General features: G+C 39.2%; 1 protein-coding gene across 1 annotated transcript; it reads left to right on the forward strand.

The window, feature by feature from the left end:
* The first annotated feature begins 4132 nt into the window (after positions 1–4132).
* LOC306878800 (obscurin-like) lies at positions 4133–15290 on the forward strand. Its single transcript, XM_079431335.1, has 7 exons — positions 4133–4202; positions 12845–13156; positions 13263–13568; positions 13651–13719; positions 14347–14406; positions 14551–14631; positions 14746–15290. The coding sequence occupies exons 1-7, from the start codon at positions 4142–4144 to the stop codon at positions 14799–14801; spliced, it is 945 nt and encodes a 314-aa protein (XP_079287461.1). The 5' UTR covers positions 4133–4141; the 3' UTR covers positions 14802–15290.
* Positions 15291–15461: the final 171 nt, after the last annotated feature.

Raw genomic sequence — 15461 nt, forward strand, 5'->3', positions numbered from 1 at the left:
ATGTCACTGATTCAGGACAAACTGAAGGTTTCTGGGCTGCAGATCACTGTGTTTCTCTCTCATATAAATGAGGTATAGATAGCTTCATGTGTTTATATTGTAACCAGCACTGTTTCTGATCAAAAGGGGTTCCTCAGTAAAGTCTTACTTCTATTATCACTGAACAGAATTCAGGAGGCAAGATCATCAGTGATGCCTTCATAGATACACTTGTCTTGTCTTCACCTTAGTTTCTTTAAATAGAAAGCAAACATGTCTGAAAACATGTGCCTTTGAAAAACTGCAAAGTATTAGCTAATTTTTAAAATTGAATGCATGACAAAGAAACACCATCTAACCTCACATTTATACATTTATGTCTGACTGTGTTTCTCCTCCTTGTCCTTAACTGTCTGTGTCAGTTATAGCTGCCTGAGTCTTACTCGCAGCTGTTAGTATATTTGGGGAAAAATTAATTAATTAACTACGTTCTGAACATTCATCTTCTGCAGGTCTAATGGATTCAACACTGATTTCAGTCAGAAACTCAAACTCTGAGAAGAAATCAAGACAAACTACAGCAGCAGCTCCTACAAAACAAGGTCCATGATCCCTGACACACTTCATCAGTCTCTCACTTCTTTGTCTTTTTGTGATTAAATAATGCAGTTTAGCCAAATGAGGATAGAACCTTTTGTGTCCAAACACTGAGATGTCTTCAGCTGCTCACACATTTGCAGGCACTACACAACAACATTTGCATGTGTTACTGATGTCACATTATATTTGAACTGAACTAATATTCATGATCCACAGACGCAGCTGGACTATTAATCAGAGGTATGGGATGGCTTTGCTGCACTGAAACTATCAGTGAATTTATAAATGGTTTGTCAATAATAGTTAATTGTTCATAAGCGGTATACAGTTTGACAGATTCATTCTCTTCTTTCTCTCTGTTCTGTCCACACATCTGTCCTGCAGTGATTGTGATTATTGTTGAGATTGCAGTGTTTGCTGCTCCTACTGTGATTCTTCTTCAGATCATCTGTGTGAGAAGAGCTGGTGAGTTTTGAACATCACAGAACCTGAGGATTCACATTGATCTCTAACAATCTGAATCATGACAGTGAAAACAAGTCAGTAAATTGTTTTTATTGATTCATTTCATCTATTTAGGAAGGAAGAACTCTCACCACCAAAAGGAAATAGAGATGTCTACAGTATTACAATGAAATGCCTTCAATAAATATACTGTAAATATTACAGCAAGATTTATTTGAATGTTTATGGACATTATAGATATTTGCATAAAGCTTTAAATGTCATTTTCCAGACCGGTACCTTAATAAACATGTATGGTTATTTACACAGGAATCATAATATAAATGGTAATCTTATTTTAATCTTTAAAATCAATTAAACATTTATAAAAATAAATTAAATGTTTTAATAGTCCAGTTCGGTGATTCTCAAAGTGTGGTACTCAGAGGAATCACTCAATTAAATAAATTAATGTTAAAACGCAATACATTTTAATTGTAAAGTACAGTACACATTTAAGTACAGTACAGTTTTTATTTAACTTTTAGGTAAAACACATTTAAATGTAATAATTTAAGTATTTTCTTCACTTGTTTGTAAGCACAGTGCAGTGTTGATGTTCAAACTGTGTATTTATAATGTTAAAGTGTCCAAACCTCTAAATATTTCCTCTATTCAAACTTTGTTTTTTAGATTACTTACTTTACTTACTTTACTTTTGTCATTTAGCAGACGCTTTTGTCCAAAGCGAGATTATTTCACCTTAGCTGTGCCAGGTTGTTTATATAACTGAATCTTCTGTAGATTTACATGAATAAAATGTTTGATGTTCAATATGGAACTGACTAGTCATGATATAATGAGCTTATTTTGCATACTGATTTCCTCTTGGTCTTATGTATTTGCATGATGAATTTTGATTGGTCTCTCCCACTGTAAAAAAAAAAAAAAAAAAGTGCTGTAAAATAATATTTTTTACATTATGTTACTGCTATAATACCATGTGGAAACTCATTTCATTTGGGAAACCGAGTGCTTCAAACCATTGGAGTTTAAAAACTAGTATTATGTCCTGTACCATACTGGGTTAAAATGAAAGGTGGTGGCAGCATAAGTGTTAGTCTACAATAAGCAAAGCTCATCAGTGCTCCTTAGTGGTGGATATCATTTATTACAGTATGTCTGATATATATAAAGAAACAGGAAAAGGATTATTCAGTACAGCTTTATTGTTGTGAATTAAGACAATACACGGGTACAAATAATGAGGAGTGAACCTAAGGAGTGAAATACAATGATTACATGTGAGAGAACTAATGATTTGACTGAAAACACTGAGAAGAGAACTGGGTATTATTCTGTTGATATTACAGAGAAATGTTCATAAGGAGATGCTGAGGAAAAGCCAGCAATATATGATAATTTAGGCACTTTTATCTGCTTTTAATGGCCGTAACATCGTGTCACTGTCTTCAGCTGGTGTGCCCTAGACGGCCAGCAGAGGACACTGTGTTTTTGTGAGAGCACATGGCTTTCTGTGATGTGTTTGCAGGGCCAGATTTATGCACAGGCATTCTAGGCACGTGCCTATGCTCGCTCGTCCAGGGGGGGCCCAAACACAATGAAGAGAGATATATATTCTATGGGCAATCTACAACAGTAAAGAACCAAAACCCCAGAAGACAAATATAACAACCAACACACTGTAAAGAATTTCTGGGATTTCACAGCATGCAACTGTAACATTTCACAGTAAATTACATTATTGTCACTTTACAGGCTTTTACTGTGATTTTCACATTATAATACCGTATTCGGGAATTTTACTGTGAAAATAATGTATGCAGAGCAGTTACAGGAAACTACTGTGAATTCCTTCCATTTTCTCATCTGAATCTGATCCAATGTGCACTATTGGGAAAACTCCAGAAACAGGTTTGGGAACCACTTTTGGAATTACTAAATTAATAAATTTAAATGGGGGGGGGGGGGGGGGGTCGTACACAGAACCACACTTTACATCAGGTTCATCATTACTGTTCTTGCAATAAACAAACCTGAATCAACTAATTTGAACTTTTTAGCTTTGCTGGATATAACTTGAACTGAACATTTGATACATTGCACCACTGAAACTGACAGTCATAAATGGTTTGTAGCAAATATAGCATTATGAAAGGAAAACAACTTAAAGAAGAGGAACTGTCATCATAATGTGTGAGAATTCACAGCCATCAGACTAAACTGGCTTCAGAGATGATCAGACTGATAACTGTGGGTTGAGCAAGTGTGTGTATACTGACTGAGATCTCACTCTCTGTAGTCATGTGTTTCATATCCTCAACAGCTCTAAGCTCTGAAAAAAAAAAAAATAACTATCATGCCACAATATAAAGAGGACAAAAGACTGCCATTAGTGATTAGGGGAAAATAAAAATAAGGCAACTTTTGAAGCTCCTTTATAAATATTGCTGATAAGTAAATTATTCAGCTTGAATATTTTTTGTATCGTCTTCTGTGTTTTGAGAGCTGGTGGATGGTTGAGTTATTGATGTAGATACATTGTATTCCCAGGGTGTTTGTTTTTATTTTGTAATAGATACAGTTATACCGTATCAAGTTAGCAGTGTTGAGTTTCAGTGGTCACTTTATAAGTTAAAATCAAAACTCAACTAACTGCTATATACTACGGTGGCCGAGAGAGATCATCTTCAGAAAACATGCAAATAGAAAAAGCACCAGCAAATCAAGAAAAGATCTTCATCAGTTTGACAGCAGGTGCTGCAAATGCTCACAACACAAACAAATAAAGAATTTTATTTGCAGCGTGTTTCTTTGTTTGTTGTGAGCATTTGCAGCTGTGTGTTGTCAAACCGATGAAGATCTTTTCTTAATTTGCAGGTGTTTTTCTAATTTCAGCGTTGAACTCTCTCAGCCACTGTAATATCCAGTATATTTTATAGAAATTACTTTTCTTCATGAATATAGTGTGAGTGAAATGCAGCTAAATGGTCAGTTGGTGAGCTCAGAGGAAGTTAACACCCACAGGAGGAGCTGAAGATGTTTAAATGAAGAGATGTAAATATAGACTGAAAAGAAAGACGGACAGAAACAGAAAATGTCTGATAAGAGTCACATGTGTCTGCTGGGACTGATCCTTCTCTCTGCACTTCTCTCAGGTAAAGACACCTGTTTATGATCTATAAGATATGAAGTCAAATATCTGTATAATGTGAATATCCAGGCAATTAAAAGTAATCATTTGAATGAATGATATAGCTTATAAAGCACAATTGTAACATAAAAAAGAAAACACAACCAATTTGGCAACATAATCAGTATCAAATACAGGGCCGGATTGACCTCAAATTGTGACATAGACAAAATAAATGTTTGCTGTCAGCCGGAAACCTCCTATTGGTTGTTGGTATTATGGCTTTATTGTATACAGATACATTTATATAAATGGTAACTTCACAATAAGGTTCAGTAGTTAACATTAGTTAACTAGTGTAGATAACATGAACAATACTTCTGCAGAATTTATCTTAATGTTAATATCAACATTTACTAATGCATTATTAAAATCAAAAGTTATTTGTTAACATTAGTTAATGTACTGTGACATGAACTACCAATGAACGACCCTATTTTCATTAACTAACATTAACAAAGATTAACAAATACTGTAATAAATGTATTGTAATGTAATACTGTAATGAATGTATTTTATACATTGCATGCTCATGTTAGATAATACATTAGATAACACTAATGAAATAGTATTGTATAGTGTTACCATACAGATGTATAGGCCTGCAGATAGGCTACATTTATTTGCATCGTTGCATGTGTTATTATAATAAAATAAACATTTCACCAAAATCAAGTTCAAATACGAAGCTTTTGACCAGCGAATGTTTTTTTGTTGTTGTTGTTTGTTTTTTTCCTGACTCGTGTCCTGTTTTCCCCAGTTTTCTGTCATTGTGTAGGCGTTTAGTTTTTTTCTGTTATTTGGTCAAAGTATGATATTATGAAAGAATCAGCGCTTCACACTTCTTTGACGAGAGGCGGAGCATTAATGACGTTTGATTGACAGTTTGAGGAGCCAATGGCGTTACGAGCTTTAGTGGCGTCACTTGTACTGATCCAGGATCAGTGATCTTTAGCTGTTATGGGGCCAAGATGGCGGTGAGATAGGAGGAGGTGTTTGAAGTGTCGTCAGGAAAGTTTAAGGTTCGATGATAGTACAACCAACATAGCTGACATATTTTACATAGAAGAACAAATAAAAAAAGAACAGAAAAAAAAAACAACTATTAATTAAACTCGCAGTCTGAGCCGAATTTATGGGCAAGAGAAAAAATAAACAAGCTCCCGTCGTTAACGTGTCAGTGTCTGCACTTGAGCCGAAGATGGATCCTCTTCAAAGTACCTGTAACGTTACGGTTGAGTCCACCTCTTCAGCTGAGAACAACACATTGATGAGTGAAGACCCAACAAATGACTGGTTTAACTCTCAACCCAAAATGTGTGATTTGCAACTCCTCTGCCTGATACTCCCGTTAAGCCAAGTCAAAAAAAGTCTAAACGAGAATGCAGTGAACATGATGACAATTCAGATGAAATTTTGACTGCAGTTCACGAGCTTTCTGGTAAATATGACAAAATGTTCCAGAAGATTTCGACAATTGACAAGACAACTGGCGTTACAGCAAAGCAAATTGAAAGTTTGTCTTCGATCGTGCACCAGCTTGTTACTGAGGTGACTTCTCACAAAGAGGTGTTGAAAGTCGTGTCTGCGGATATCCAGAATCTTAAACAGACGAGCACAACATTAAAAGAAGAAGTTGGAGCGTGCAAGAGGTACAGCTGGAGATGGACACTGAAGCTACATGGGGTACAAGAAAAGGATGGAGAAGACGTGCGTGCTGTTGTGATCAATATCCTGGGCAATGTGGTACCTGGCATCAGTGAAAGGATGGAAGATGCAGTGGATATTGCCCATCGTCTCGGCCCACAGGAAAAGGACGGAACATGCAGATCTATAATTATCCTGTTTGCTTTTCGTCGTTACCGAGACATTGTCTGGCAATCTGCCAGAGTGTGTAAATTTCTGCGAGACAACAAGCTGCGATTCACAGAGGCCTTATCCCCAGACGACAGGGTGGCAAGAGAAAAACTTTGGCCTCTGGTGAAGAAGGCCAGAGATGAAGGGAAGAAGGCTTCTTTCCGCGGGTCTTTTGCTCTGATTAACGGAAAGAGATTTGAGTATGCCAATGTGAAATAGAATGTATAAGCATTCTTTGTTCTACCTGATTTTAGGTAGTTTTCAGTTGTTATAGTTGATTAGTTAAATTCATAAGAGCCTTATGTCGGGCTAGAGACTGATTTTTTGGGGGTTTTTTTCAATGATTCTGCCATCAGTGAATACTGTTTAAGTTGACTATTAAGTCGTACGCTTAATTTTTGTGTCTACCGGTTATTATTTGTATTTACCTTTACACTCTTCTCATTTTGTGAGTCATTGTTGGCATATTTTTTATAAAGACTTTTTTTGTCTTGCTCAAAAAGTAGTTAGTTAGTTCAAGACAATTATATAAGATTATATGAGGTTATTTTGTTTGTTCTAAGACCTCAGTTGGTTGTATATCATTCCTTCCTTTAAAGTAAAGTTTCCATACAGTTTCTTCAGTTGCTGGTACAGTCGCTACCTTTTTGTCTTTTTTATATTTTGTCATGGATTTTAAGTTCAGTTCACTTTCTGTCATGTCTTTGAATGTTAGAGGTATGCGGGATATGGTAAAGAGGAAAGCTATATTTTTGTTTTTTAAAAGCTGTGATACAGATTAATTTTTTCTTCAGGAAACACTCTTGTGAATCGGATGTTAAATTCTGGAAGAATCAATGGGGTAATTTAATTTATTGTAGCCATAGATCTTGTTACGGGGCTGACGAGACGTGAGACGTGCGGATCCATATGCAAAGCTTTATTAGAAAACATGGTCATACAGGCAGGGTCAGGAGACAGCAAACAGGTATGGCAGAGGCAAGACAGAGCAATCCGGGGAGCAAGCGTGGGTCGATGATCTGCGAACAGTATCCAAAGGGCAAGGCAGAGAGATAATCCAAAAGCGAGAGCAAAAGTCCAAACGGGGAGCAAACAGAGTCCAAACGGCAGAGGCTAAGAGTAAATCCAGTAAACACGGGCAGGGTCAGACACGACAGGAAAACAAGGCAAGACTAAGAAAACAGGGAAACGCTTTGTAAGGTAGACTGGCTAACAATACTCGGCCCTGAGCAAGAGCAAGTCCCAGGCTTATATGGTGTGTGGTGGTGATTGAAATGATGATCAGGTGTGGGCGAGAGAGAGAACAGCTGTGCGTGTCGTCAGTGCAATGTATTGTGGGAACTGTAGTCCAGTGTGCTGTACGAGTCCATGTGGTGAGTGAGATCTGGTGGCGAGTTAACGGAAGAGCATGGCCAGGATTCGTGACATAGCCCCCCCCCCCAAGGAGCGGCTTCCAGACGCTCTTATATAGTCCAGGAGGGCGGTGGAGCGGAGGCGGAACAGGGGGAGGGACGGAGGGCCAGGTCCATGAGGAAGTGGGAAGACCGGGGACTGAGGCAGAACCGGCAGAGCAGGACACCCAGGCGGAACCGGAGACCAGGACAGAGCAAGAGCCCACCAGGGCGGAGCAGACGGACCAGGAGCCCACCAGGGCGTAGTGGATGACCACCAGACCGGAGTAGAAGACCACCACGGCGGAGCAGACGACCACCAGACCCGAGCAGAAGACCCCCACGGCGGAGCAGACGACCACCAGACCCGAGCAGAAGACCACCATGGCGGGGCAGAGGACCACCAGACCCGAGCAAGAGCCCACCAGGGCGGAGTAGACGGATCAGGAGCCCACCAGACCGGAGTAGAAGACCACCACGGCGGAGCAGACGACCACCAGACCCGGGCAGAAGACCCCCATGGCGGAGCAGACGACCACCAGACCCGAGCAGAAGACCACCACAGGGAGGTAGACAGGGCAGGAACCCATGACAGAGACTGGGATCTGGGGAGAACAAGGACAGACAACACAGAGAGAGCAGAGACAGACAACACTGGGAGAGTCTTCGTTGCAGGGCAGGATGGGACCAGAGCCCACCTGGGCGGAGCAGGATACCCCCAGAGCCAGACAACTGACCACCACGGCAGAGTAGACGGAGCCGGAGCCCACCAGTGTGGCGTAGACAGGGCAGAGTATCTCCACGGCAGAGCGGACTGGTCAGGAAGCCATGACAGGATCAGGGATCTGGGGAGAACAGAGACAGACACCACAGAGAGAGTCCCCATGGTCAAAGGAGCCGTGACAGAGCAGGTCGAGAGTTCATGGACGGTCTCTATGGCTGTGGCAGGACAGGGCGAGAGCTCACCGACGGCCTCTTTACCCGTGACAGGACAGGGCGAGAGCTCACAGACGGCCTCTTTAGCCGTGACAGGGCGAGAGCTCACAGACGGCCTCTTTAGCCGTGACAGGACAGGGCGAGAGCTCACAGATGGCCTCCTTGGCCGTGACAGGACAGCGCGTGAGCTCACAGACGGCCTCTTTGGCCGTGACAGGACAGGGCGTGAGCTCACAGACGGCCTCTTTGGCCGTGACAGGACAGACAGTGAATTCAGGGGCGGCCTTCATGACCGTGACAGGGCAGACAGTGAGTTCAGGAACGGTCTCCATGGCCGTGACAGGGCAGACAGTGAGTTCAGGAACGGCCTCCATGGCCGTGACGGGGCAGACAGTGAGTTCAGGGACAGGTGCCACCACTTCGGGAGGTTCTGCAGCGGAAGCCGCCACCTCTGGAGGCACTGGAGCAGACTCGTGGACAGGAGAGGCCTCAGGAGCACAGTGTGCAGCCCACACACTCAAAATGGCAACAGCCATAACGGGAAGTACTGAGGTCAGGGGAACAGTCTCTGTAACAGACAGGGTTGAGGCCCTGGGAATGCCAGCTACTCGCACTGACATCAGTGGTGGGTCCATCACACTGGATATCAGACAGGGAACTTGAAGGACTGACCTTAAATCCTTGGGTGTGACAGACTCTGGCTGGAGCACTGTGACGTGGTGTGACTCTGGCTTGACAGCGACGACGTGAGCAGACTCTGGCTTGACAGCGACGACGTGAGCAGACTCTGGCTTGACAGCGACGACGTGAGCAGACTCTGGCTTGACAGCGACGACGTGAGCAGACTCTGGCTTGACAGCGACGACGTGAGCAGACTCTGGCTTGACAGCGACGACGTGAGCAGACTCTGGCTTGACAGCGACGACGTGAAGGGGTGCTGTTGCTGCCGCCATTTTGTGAGTGAGTGCGGTGCCGCGTTCCTCCGCGACACCCACAGTGAACGGAGAGCCCACACACAGCAAAGCATAGTCCATAAATTTACTGAGAGATGAACGGGGACCCTCGCGGATTAACTGAGATTTGAGCGGCTGATTAATGCCCTTACAAAAAAAATCTATGAGTGCATAGTCCGGCAGATCAGAAAAATAGGCGAGGTCTAAGTACTCCTGTACATAAACCTCGAGCGGTCGCGAGCCCTGCTTGAGGGTTAATAGCATCCATGCAGACTCCATACCTGGCCAATGTCCTCTTGAAAAGCCGCTGGATCCTTGTGTGGCCGAGTATTCTGTTACGGGGCTGACGAGACGTGAGACGTGCGGATCCATATGCAAAGCTTTATTAGAAAACATGGTCATACAGGCAGGGTCAGGAGACAGCAAACAGGTATGGCAGAGGCAAGACAGAGCAATCCGGGGAGCAAGCGTGGGTCGATGATCGGCGAACAGTATCCAAAGGGCAAGGCAGAGAGATAATCCAAAAGCGAGAGCAAAAGTCCAAACGGGGAGCAAACAGAGTCCAAACGGCAGAGGCTAAGAGTAAATCCAGTAAACACGGGCAGGGTCAGACACGGCAGGAAAACAAGGCAAGACTAAGACTATGAAAACAGGGAAACGCTTTGTAAGGTAGACTGGCTAACAATACTCGGCCCTGAACAAGAGCAAGTCCCAGGCTTATATGGTGTGTGGTGGTGATTGAAATGATGATCAGGTGTGGGCGAGAGAGAGAACAGCTGTGCGTGTCGTCAGTGCAATGTATTGTGGGAACTGTAGTCCAGTGTGCTGTACGAGTCCATGTGGTGAGTGAGTGACATCTGGTGGCGAGTTAACGGAAGAGCATGGCCAGGATTCGTGACAGATCTAATCATTCTGCTGGGATTTCAATTCTTTTTCACAAGTTTAAGGGGCAAGTTCTGGAGGTAATAACTACTAGTGAAGGCAGATGAATCATTATGTCACTAAAGCAAGATAATTCTATTTTTATTATATGCAATCTATATGGTTGTAATTCTCTTTCAGCTAACAAAATATTATTTACTCAGATTACTTGAAATTTAACAGAAATGCATAATAAATACCCAGGATCCTTTCTAATTTTAGGTGGCGATTTCAATGAATGTTTAGATGATACAGTGGACAGATTTCCTCCTAGGAGCAATGAAGCTCTTCATAATAATCATAATTCTAATAATATATTATTAATGAGTTCTTCTCTCTCCCTCCCAGAGCCTTGGCGTTTTTTTCATCCAGACACACAGGACTTCACTTGGTCAAATAGTAAAATTACCTTAAAATCTAGAATTGATTTCTTTTTAGTTTCTTCATCAGTTCTTCAATATGTAAAAGACGTATCTCATTCGTTTGCCCCTCTCTCTGATCATAAACACATAATCTTAAAATTAGGTTGTAACAATGAGAGTCAAAAGCTACGGGGTTATTGGAAATGTAATAATCTTCTTTTAAATGATGACGTTTTCAATGACCATATTAAAAATTTAACCAAGGATACATTTTCTGATAAATCTCATAATGGAGATAAAGAGAAATGGGAATTTTTCAAATACAGAGTCAGGCAAATAACTATAAAGAGAAGTAAAGAATTGAAAACATTTAAAAATAAAAAGATGACTGAACAAATGAAAAAAATAAATTCTTTAATGGCGGGTAATTTATGTCAAGAAGAGGAGCTAGAATTAAAAGAATTACACTTACAAATTAATCATGGTTATTTAGATATTGCCAAAGGTGCTTTTGTTAGGTCTAGAGCTAAATGGCTGGAGGAGGGAGAGGAAAAGTCAAGTTATTGTTTTGCATTGGAGACAAGGAACTGCAAAATAAATTCTTTGACTGCTCAACATAAATGGGGTCAAATGCACAGATCCGAATTTGCTTTCCAATTTTGTTACAAACTTTTATACAAGTATTTATACTTCTACATTTGATAAACATAATTGTGACAATTTCATAAAGATGTTATGTTCCAGTTATTGATAATGAATTTAAAGGCTTCTGTGATTCTAACTTGACCATTGAGGAAATTCGAGTTGCACTTCATTCTATGAAGAAAGGTAAAACTCCAGGCAGTGATGGGTTAACAGTTGAGTTTTACATTCATTTTTGGGAATTAATTAAGCACCCATTACTTTATATGTATAGTGAATGTATTGATCTGAAAGACATGACAACATCAATGAAACAAGGTATTATCTGCCTTATTCCCAAACCAGATAAAGACACTCTTTTAATTGATAATTGGCGTCCAATTACTCTCCTAACTGTTGATTACAAAATTGCATCCTTAATATTTGCTAATAGACTGAAGATCAAACTTAACATGTTGGTTGCTGAGACACAATCAGGTTTTGTAAAAGGTAGGCACATCAGTAACAATATAAGGCTTGTTCTAGATCTTTTAGATTATGCAGATTCTGTACATTCTAAAGCTATGATTCTTTTCCTGGACTTTTACAAGGCTTTTGACACCCTTGAAAACTAATTTATTTTGCAGACTCTCAAGCTATTTGGTTCTGGTGATTTTTTTGTTAATGTTATTGAAATGTTTTATAGCGATATTAACAGCTCTGTCCTAATTAGCTTCTACGCTTCTAAAAGATTTAACATTTATATTTGTTATGTACGTGTTGTATTTGTCTTAATGTTTGCATAATAAAAAAAAAATTATAAAAAAAAATAAAATTATATATATATATATATATATATATATATATATATATATATATATATATAAATATGTAAAAAATATTTAGCTGTTATATTTCTGATTTGAGCTCGAGTTTCAAAATGCTTTCTTTGGATGAAGTAACGTTATTTTTACTGACGCTACCAAGACAGACAATCCAAATTTTATTATAGCAGCAGCAGGTGTGCAATATATATATATCACGTATAATTATATACAACTATAACACGTCTATTTTCCGATTTTTAAACAGGAGATTTAAATCTAATAATAAATAGGATTATATATTATAAAATATGCTTGGAATAAGAATACATTCTACATAATAAGTATTTTTAATACATTTCACACAATAATAAGAATACATTTTTAAATAAAAGTTTATTTACAGCAGACAATCATGTGACTGGGCTCTGGTTCGCTGTGAATAAATCATCATCTGAATCCATGAGTTTATCACTGAGGTGATATGTACATTTATTTTTACAGACGTCCATATGAGAAACAATTACCGTCCGAATCGGGCTATTGTAATAAAACTGATGAAAGAAATAAGGTTTGGGTTATTCAGCAGAGATTTGGGGGTTTGTGTGAGTAAGTTAACTTTTGTGTTCAATATCAGTTTACTCTGCTTGGTTCATTTTCTGTTAAAACAGGACACAAAGTATTTCATAATAAAGTCATTAACCCACATTATTATTATTATTATTATTATTATTATTTGTAGGTAGCAGTGGAGTGGATGAGACTCATGTGTTCTGCAGTTCTGGTGAAGATGTGCGTCTGTCCTGTAATAATGCTCTTCCTGGCTGCACATCAACTACATGGAACTATAACAGACAGTCAGCAGCAGTTGAACTGATTAATTTAGGGATAAAGATGAAGAACATAGAGAGACATGAGAGACTGAGTCTGGGCTCTGACTGCTCTCTGAACATCAAGAAAGTCACAAAAGAAGATTGTGGATATTACTCCTGCCGGCAATTTGTGAATGGAGTACAAGGAACTGATGCAGCTGTTTATCTGCATGTTCTTCATGGTCAGTGTTTCTGTGAATATTATGATTATATGTAGAATTAAACAGTAATATTGTCGCTGAAAGACTGGAATCAGTCGTGTAATCTCTGTCTGATTCTCTGTTTCAGTCTCTTCATCATCCTCACAGTCTGAGATCAGATCAGGCCGCTCTGTGACTCTCTCCTGTCAGTTATATTATGATCGAGTCTCTTGTGATTATTTGGCTGGTTTTGAGGGTATTGATCTGATCTGGGTGAATCAGGCTGGTGTGAATCTGCAGACAGACTCCAGATTTCAGATATCCTCCTCAGGACAGTGTATCAGGTCTCTGACTACAACACTCCTGAATGAAGATCACAACAGAGAGTGGAGATGTCAGGTTAAACAGAGAAATCAACTCAAGACCTCAGCCACATATACTGTCAAGTATCCAAGTAAAGTATTTATATTAACAATGAATTATCAGTAATTTAAATCTGATTGTAGTCTATAACGTATCTGAACATTCATCTTCAGCTCCAGCCGAAACAAAGACAGCGTCTCCAGTCACCAGCTCTAAATCAACTGCAGCTCCTACACAACCAGGTACATAATCAGCTGTTAAGATCAATATTTACTGTTAGCTGAAGACCTCAGACACATATACTGACAAGCATTCAGACAAGAAATACATTTATTTAACCCCTTAACTGTCACAAGTTTACTTCAATATATTATGATTAAATCCTAATATAATCATGACTATATATCGTTGGAAAGGTCTAAGACTCCTAAATATATATTTTATCACTGTTTGTTGTTAAAAATTGTGTAGGAACAGTAATAGATTAATTTATGACAAGAGTTCAAGGGGGCAGTTAAGAGATGAATCAATTTCAGGAGAGTCTATATGTCATTGATTCAGGACAAACTGAAGGTTTCTGGGCTGCAGATCACTGTGTTTCACTCTCATATAAATGAGGTATAGATGGCTTCATGTGTTTATATTGTAACCAGCACCGTTTCTGATCAAAAGGGGTTCCTCAGTAAGTCTTACTTATGTCTTGTATGGTTTTTGCATCTCTAAAATACCTATATAGATAAATGGATCATTAGCCCAAACACTGAGATGTCTTCAGCTGCTCACACATCTGCAGGCACTACACAACAACATTTGCATGTGTTACTGATGTCACATTATATTTGACCTGAACTAATATTCATGATCCACAGACGCAGCTGACACAGCATCAGAACCTGTGGTCTGTATGAATGCTGGATCATTAATCAGAGGTATGGGATGGCTTTGCTGCACTGAAACTATCAGTGAATTTATAAATGGTTTGTCAATAATAGTTAATTGTTCATAAGCGGTATACAGTTTGACAGATTCATTCTCTTCTTTCTCTCTGTTCTGTCCACACATCTGTCCTGCAGTGATTGTGATTATTGTTGAGATTGCAGTGTTTGCTGCTCCTACTGTGATTCTTCTTCAGATCATCTGTGTGAGAAGAGCTGGTGAGTTTTGAACATCACAGAACCTGAGGATTCACATTGATCTCTAACAATCTGAATCATGACAGTGAAAACAAGTCAGTAAATTGTTTTTATTGATTCATTTCATCTATTTAGGACGGAAGAACTCTCACCACCAAAAGGAAATAGAGATGTCTACAGTATTACAATGAAATGCCTTCGATACATATGTAAATATGGACATTATAGATATTATAGATATAGATGTTTATGGACATTATAGATATTTGCATAAAGCTTTGAATGTCATTTTCCAGACAGGTACCTTAATAAACATGTATGGTATAATAATACAAATGGTAATCTTATTTTAATCTTTAAAATCAATTAAACTTTTATAAAAAGAAATAACATTTTTAATAGTCCAATTCGGTGATTCTCAAAGTGTGGTACTCAGAGGAATCACTCAATTAAATCAATTAATGTTAAAAGACAATACATTTTAATTGTGACTTTTAAGTGTTTTTTTTATTTTACAGTTAAGTACAGTACAGTTTTTATTTAACTTTTAGGTAAAACACATTTAAATGTAATAATGTAAGTATTTTCTTCACCTGTTTGTAAGCACAGTGCAGTATTGATGTTCAAACTGTGTATTTATAATGTTAAAGTGTCTGATAACAATAAATATTCTTATTAGGAATAAAACTGCCTCGTTTTTGAACTCTGCAGAGCTGTATCTGGATTGGGATTACTACGCTACTGTACTTTAATGTTGGTCATTAGGAGCCCTCGGATTTGATAAAAAATATCTTAATTTTTGTTCCGAAAGATGAACAAAGGTCTTACGAGTTTGGGACAACATGAGGGTG

The sequence above is a fragment of the Barbus barbus genome (genome assembly GCF_936440315.1).
Source record: "Barbus barbus genome assembly, chromosome: 2".
NCBI lineage: Eukaryota > Metazoa > Chordata > Actinopteri > Cypriniformes > Cyprinidae > Barbus > Barbus barbus.

Excerpts from the sequence above, each read along its gene's own strand:
- LOC306878800 (XM_079431335.1), top strand. The coding sequence starts at position 4,142 with ATGTCTGATAAGAGTCACATGTGTCTGCTGGGACTGATCCTTCTCTCT. Across the intron at positions 13,157-13,262 it reads TTATCTGCATGTTCTTCATG|TCTCTTCATCATCCTCACAG; the intron begins GTCAGTGTTTCT and ends TCTCTGTTTCAG. Across the intron at positions 13,569-13,650 it reads ATATACTGTCAAGTATCCAA|CTCCAGCCGAAACAAAGACA; the intron begins GTAAAGTATTTA and ends ATTCATCTTCAG.